This window comes from Vanellus vanellus (assembly GCF_965231255.1).
Source record: "Vanellus vanellus genome assembly, chromosome: 1".
In the NCBI taxonomy this organism is placed as follows: Eukaryota; Metazoa; Chordata; class Aves; order Charadriiformes; family Charadriidae; genus Vanellus; species Vanellus vanellus.
Genome location: NC_138905.1, coordinates 87643375 through 87650740, shown reverse-complemented (window position 1 = coordinate 87650740; position 7366 = coordinate 87643375). Strand labels below are relative to the sequence as shown.

Sequence of the window (7366 nt, the reverse complement as noted above, 5' to 3'; positions counted from 1 at the left end):
GTTTGGATCATTTCACTCTCTCTATGTGAGATACCTGTGTGTGATGATACCTGTGTATCATCTTTCTGTACAATTCCATCTTGCACCCAGAAAGTACAGGCAATAAAAAAATTAGAAATTCGTTGCAAGCTGTGCCAGTTAAACTGCCTCTGCTGTGTAGCTGCTGCCTGAACAATCTATAAAAGTAAAATTGAGTATCATACACCTAGAATAGAGCTGACCTAGCTAATATCAATAACCAAGGCTCTGGAGGTTGTATGAAATTGATTTGGTAAAGCAAAGTGATAGGAACCCCATAGGGAAATGATAACCCATGTACAAAGAACACCTAGGACTGTTCTACAGAGAAACATAGGCCAAGCGTTTGTAGCCCAAACATGAGCATGACATTCGATTACCAGGAAGACACTTCAGCTCCTATGTGTAGGATTTCATCTGAGGTTTTTTTCCCCATCTCTACTGGCTTTTTGTCCAACAAATGTTTCATGTAAATTTGTTAATCCATGCATAGAAAAAGAACTGGAAACAAGGACTCTGCCTCTTGTGGCAGTCACTTTCTCTGTTGTGTCCAATTGGTATTATACTAGGAAGCATCTCCACTAAGCGAGTGGAGAGAACCTCCTACTTGCCCAACCCCCTTCATGCTTACCGCCTAGTAACGTCTTGTTGGTATGTTTGTTTGCATGTTATCAGGTTGCACAACACACTCAATCCAGGCTCTCTTCTTTGAAGAAGCATTCTAGACAGTAGGCAAGGAAAGGGAGGAGAACCACATTCCTCTGCTACTAACTACTAACAAAAATAAGGCAGCTGTGACAAAGATCTTTGAAGCTGCTCAACTCTAGTGATATGCATATGGGCAGGGCAAACATAATGCATGGTGAATGTATCTGCTGTTTTACCTGTTTTGTTTTGTTTTTATTCCACCAGAATTCAAGTCAGAAATAGCATAGATTACTTCTTGGTGCTTGCAGAACTGAAACTCTAGGCACTAATAAACTTCAAAGATAAGTAATGAGAGACTTTAGAAAATTTTAGGAGATTCTTCCAGTGCTTTTTTGGACTTCTGTTTGAAATCTGGCTTTCTTACAACATGTTATATAAAGGAAATAGTAAGGGTTAAGTCCTCATCTGGCTTGCAGAAATAGCATGGTTGTTGCTCCTAATAGAGTGACAATGACTTATCTTTATATTTGACACTACCATTGTTTCGGATGAATTATTGCTGGCTAGTCACAAAAATGTAAAGAAGTGCAACAATAACCAGAGAAAAGTTACTCCTCAAGAATAGCAAACCTGCTTGCATAATGATGCCCATACATGAGACCGGTAATACTGCTTCTCAAGTGAATTCCTAGGAAGAATTTCTTTACTGAAAGGGTCATCAGGCATTGGAACGTGTTACCCAGGGCAGTGGTGGAGTCCCCATCCCTGGAGGTATTTAAGGGTCATGTAGATATAGTGCTTAGGGGCATGGTTTAGTGGTGGGCTTGTCAGTGTTAGGTTAATGATTGGACTAGATGATCTTACAGGTCTTTTCAATCTGGGAGAGTCTGTGATTCTGTAAATATGTAGCTCTCTGTAGTACCTGTAGCCCTGGTACCTCTGAGTTCTTACTCTGGTCAGAGAGCAGGTGCATACAACAGTTTGTAAGAGTTTTGATTAACGTGTTAGTACAGATGAACTACACCAGATAACAGCAGTTACAGCAGTCCTTACTTTTTGGAGGAACTGATGTTAACAGCTCCTGGACTTTCACAAACGCATACATACTATCCCAATAAACTGGAATTTCTGTCCATGCTGTATTTTAGTTTCATTAAACATATATCGTTGCAACAACCTCAAGATAATAGAAAGCCCATTCTTCATCTCTGAGTTTAGCGTAGTGTTTCAGGAGTCAAAAAAGAAAAGAATTCCATTTCATAGGATAGAGGAAAACATTTCCAATGCGAAATGTAGGTATCATCATTTTAACTCCCCTTCATGCAACAAAAATACTGTTCTAAGAGGTATCACTGCTTAAGTAAAAAGTAAGAAGGTGGATGCAAAGAGTGCTCAGTGAATTGGCTGAAATAAACAGCAAAATTGGACTTGTGTAAGACTCTCTCAACCTGCCATATCAGGTATGCTGTTTTAGGCATGAGTAACAGCTGCATTTACATATGTCTGCAAATTAAGCCACATGAAGATGAAAGAAAATGAAGTCTAATGAATAAACTATGCCCTTTTAAAAGATGTATATTTTGATTTAAGTAGCTATCCAGTTTAATGTTTTTATCTACACATGCAAAGGTATAAAGAACCATCATACAAGACGCCTAGTTGCCAGTATGTACATGTGCATGTGTATGTTGGTGTGTATATGTAGTGTTCATTTCAGGAAGATGTGGGAGGAATGAGCTGTATCTGTGTATTATTGATAGGTTTTCCTGTTTCTTAAAATTGTGTTCTGATGGGCACTGAAAATAGAGTCTATAGCACGTTTTCTAGAATTTCAGTTATGAAAATTCCAGCTGTGCTTACAGGTATGCAAATCTGAGAAGGATCCTGTAGTGATCTGTCAATTACATAGCACACCTTTGCATTTCTTGCCTTGAGCTAATGACTAGAGTCAAATTACTGTTTCATTACTTGGAAAAGAGGCCAGACTGTGGTTTAGAAAACAAATGAAGACTGCTGTCCTTTTTTCTCTGAATCACTCATTGGCTATTTTTAATCATTATGATGGATTTTATGATTTACCAGTCATCTGTAGGCTACCTTAATACAATATATTGATATTATCACAAAACTGTAGTTCTGACTGTGACCCCATTTCTTAAACATTTTGTTCGGGGCCTTTTCTGTGTATGGCTTCATCAGTATCTGATAGTACATAGTCCCATGAAGTATAACACAACTAATTTTCTCTCTGTCCACTACAAAGGAATGTAAAGGCCATATACTTTGTTAAAGTATAGTCATAATGTTGCAATTTTATAATACTTCTCCTTCAGGGAACAGATATAACATCACATAGAGTTTACAAAGAATTTGCTCCTCAGGCAAAAAGAAAGGCTTCTAATTAAACTAGTAAATTACAGAAATCCAGAAAAGTCTCTTTAGTGGAAAAAAGCTTTGTGTCAAATACTGGCTTCTTTGTTTTATGCTACGTTTGAGCAGTTTTCTAGAAAATCTTGTAATTTTTTTTCTGGATCCTCAATGAAAAGAGGTACAAGACAACATGATTGGTACCATTTCATTCTGCTGGTGTTAGAACAGGATGAGCTTTGAACTTGTTTCCTGATCCAATTTACTGTACCAAATTTTAAAAAGAGCTGCCAGTGCTAGAATTGGTGTGTGTGTAAATAGTTGGGATGTTTTAGAAGGGTCTGATAAGATGAATTTCAAACTTTCTTCAAGTTGCAAACTGGTCAGTTTAAGATGGGGGACTCAAACCAACTTCCAGCTTACAAACAAAACAGAGAAAAGAGAAAAATGCCTACTGTCAGATAAGATGCATGACATCGAAGAATCATAACTCTAGTAACTATTATTTTCCTACTAGTACATTTTTTTTTTCCCAGAACAAATGTTTATCAATCTTATTTAATAATTTATCAAATAGAACAACAAGGGTTTAGTAGACTGTTTATAAAACTAATTTTAAAGATATTTTTATTAATATGACAAGTCATTTAGCTGGTCAGTTACAGACAGAAAGGTCTACCAGAGGACTGATCCTATAAGGTGCCTTCCAGTATTTCTGTCTACTTTACCTCTTAGGTTGCAAAATGCGTGTTGATGCACAGGTAACGTTTTCTTTTAGCTCTATGCAAAGAAAGCTGTGGAGGGAAGGCACACTTAAAGAGTCTGAAAAATAACACAGGGACCTCTTTCAAATCTCATGTCCACTAAGGAATGTGGTTAGGTTGTTTATTCATGAGGGGGGAAATGGAAAAGAAATAATGTAATGTAAACCAAATTATGTGATAGAGGCTGTTCAGGGTATCCCTGCTGAGCAGCCACGCACCTTATAGCTCAGGCTGGAGCAGGACAAAATATGTTTTATGGCTTGACCATACCCCATGTGTCTTGCTTGTTCCTGTGGTCAGAGAGATCTGAGATTTTTTTCCCTAAGGCCCATGGGGGGACACCATGGAGGGGCAGAAGATAGACCAAACCTCTCACTATTTTTCACAGATGGTGAAAATACCATAACATGATGTCGTTGGCATATCCTGAATTTTCACCAGCTCTGCTAAATGCCGTATAAAATTCTTCTGCAAGCCACTGCTGTCACCTGTAGAACAGTTTATGTCATAAAGGGAAGAAAGACTCCAACAGAAATAATTCTTTAACTTGGTATTCTTAATTTTTTTAAAAATCCAATTCTGGCACAAATTCAGTTTAAATAGATACATTACTTCAAAGAGATTGACTCCGACAACATCAAAACTGAATATTTTCAATCAGAATGGGCTTAATCAACATAAGGCTCAAGATGTATCTATTTCAAGTGATGATCACTTTAAAGGAATGTAAACTCCCACTGATACTGAAAAGGATCATAAAGTTCCAGTTCTAATGTAGCAATAATGTGCTGAGTTTTGGACTCTGTCAAAATATGTGCTTTGTCGAGGAAAACGTAATTTATTTCCAAAGCTGAAGGAATTCTTGTATAGAAAATATTACAGGGCACACCTTGTCAAAATTGAGGCACTTCATGGAGATGTGCAATTTCTAGAAACTTTTAAAGACAATTTCAAGTAATATATTTAAACATTGGTGAACTATTTTCGCAATAATACAAACTAATTAATTTTAATATTTTAGTAATATAAACATATTTCACAATATTTGAATGACACAAATCCATGCTTCTGATTTGAGGAATATATTCTCCTTAACAAAACCCGAAATAGTAACCTTTTAATTAATTCTTCAGAAAAATCTCTTATTAAAGAAATTCTTTTTCCTATTAGCTCTAATCACAGGATTTTGGAGAGTCTTCCAGTGTATCTTTTTGTTGGGTGCACAGATACTGATTAATAGTTCAGAAATAGCACGAAGCTCAAGAGGCCGCGTCATTCTTTACTGAATCATTTTGGAATCTTAAAGATGCTTTCATAATCAAGAAATATTTTTCAACTTATAGAATCAACAAGCAGTCAAAAATGATCAGTAAGGAATTCCCAAATCCTTGGGAATTCCTTAGCATTCTCATTATGTGCTTGTACTAACCAGAAACAGCCTTCAAGCTTCATATTCAGATATAAAATTTGAGCATGCCTGTGCTCGAGCAGGTCTGTTCTCTTAGTGTCATGACAGTCTGATTTGTAACATAAACCTTTTCAAGTGATTACATTATTGTCTGAGCCTTGGCCTCGTTTTTCTGCTGTCACATCCACGTAAAGCATATTCCCAGCTTCTTCATGGTTCCATATCAGGGCCATAATCCACTCCTTCATGCTTCTACCATTTTATACCTCTGGTGACTTCAATTTAATTAATTTGGATCTAAACTAGAAAGCCCAGGCTACCCCAGCGTCTTTTACGTGTATCTAGTTCTGACACGACAGTTCACATAGTGCAAAATCCTAGCTGGCAGCTCTCGAAATTTGGGGTTGCTCCAGATTAAGACCATAGAGTGTCCTGCAGGACAGGCAGACATTACAGCTATACATATGGCTTCCTCAGTGCTTAAAGGCAAAAAGGTATTGGATAAAATGAGAACCAGAGAAATCAAATATGTAACGTAGAGGATAAGGAAGGAAAAGACTGACTTGATGGCACCAATATGGGCCTCTAAGCTGGGATCCCGGAAGCCAGTTGCATTATTTTTCATCTGCCTGCTGTGTATCCACAGAGACCTAATCAGCAGGACACTCGAAACAACAAACACTATTAAAGGCAAAGCCATACCAGCATTACAGAGAAGAACCAATAAAAACAAACTAGCTTTCATTGTGACTTTCCTTTCTGAAGAGTTTGTCATTGTTAAAGGAGCAGTGAAGTTGTCGTGTACGTTGTAGATATCCCAGACGAAAGGAAGAGAGGTTGCCAAGGAGAAAAGAGATGATGTTATCAGCATCCAGGGCATGAGACTGGAAATTCTTTTCTTCAGCCAGATGAACAAAGCTTGAGTAAAACTAGCAACCTTGACACAATAGAAGACACTAAGCCAGGCAGCAAACCAGAGGCTGGAGTAGTTCAGAAACATAAAAACCGTCTTGAAGATCACAAACAAATTTTCCTCATAAAAGAAGGTTTCACAAAACAGACTTAGGAACAAATCCAGCATCATCCAGGACTGCAAAAAGAATCTGGATAAACTCAGAAAGATCATTATCATATCATATGAGGACAATATTTTGCTCCTGATGCAGTTAGCTGAACTGACAGCCAAGATAGTTCCATTTCCTAGAAGTCCTGCCATGGATTCAATGATAGCAATTGTTAGAAAAAGGAGAGAAGATAACGTGGACATAGCAACTCAAGAACTCACAATTTTTACTCAGCTTTTCATGGGCTCCTAGAAGCCTTAAATTTCCATAGCAATGCCAATCCCAACTAGCTGCTTTCAGCATATGCTCACCTACTTATCTCAGAGGAAGAAGTATGATAATAAGTAATTTAATATTCATGTTATTTTACATTTTGTTGATTATTAATAGCTCAGCTGCTTTCTCAAAGCATGCAAATTGGATAAAGATTCAATTTCAGTCTTTTCAATTCAGAGAAAGGATTTGCATTTAAAGGGCTCAGATGCATTTTAAAAAATGTGTTGGCATCCAGTTTTCACAGAACCCTCTGAGTTTATGTGCGTAAAGGTAGAGAAGACTTGGCATACAAGTATCTAAAGGGTGGGTTGAAGGAGGATGGAGCCAGGCTCTTTTCAATGGTTCCCAGTGACAGGACGAGGGGTAATGGGCACAAGTTAGAACACAGGAAGTTCCGTTCAAATACACGTAAACACTTCTTTACGGTGAGGGTGACAGAGCACTGGCACAGGCTGCCCAGGGAGGTTGTGGAGTCCCCTTCTCTGGAGATTTTCAAGACCCGCCTGGATGCAGTCCTGAGTAATGTGCTCTAGGCAATCCTGCTTTAGCAGGGAAGTTGGACTAGATGATCTCTAGAGGTCCCTTCCAACTCTGAAAATTCTGTGATTCCGTGATTCCGTGAAGAGTTTCAAATGTGTGTATTCTCTCTCATGCTAGGATTGGGCCCCATACCCCTGTTTGGGGGGACAGAAAGATAATTTCAACATCAGAAAATACTCAGTGAGCTAAATTTTGTACCCAAATGCCTAAAGTCTGTTAAAACTGTTTGATGAGCCTGATCCGATTTCCACATCTGGCCATCATGCAGTTCACATTCTTCC

The 7366-nt window shown here is 38.0% G+C and overlaps 1 protein-coding gene across 1 annotated transcript; it reads right to left on the bottom strand.

The window, feature by feature from the left end:
• Nucleotides 1-5485: 5485 nt before the first annotated feature.
• Nucleotides 5486-6472, bottom strand: LOC309683633 (taste receptor type 2 member 40-like; the record flags this gene model as incomplete). The annotated part of the gene is made up of 1 exon (XM_082497956.1): nucleotides 5486-6472. One exon carries the CDS (start codon nucleotides 6470-6472, stop codon nucleotides 5537-5539), a length of 936 nt encoding a protein of 311 aa, XP_082354082.1. The 3' UTR covers nucleotides 5486-5536.
• Nucleotides 6473-7366: the final 894 nt, after the last annotated feature.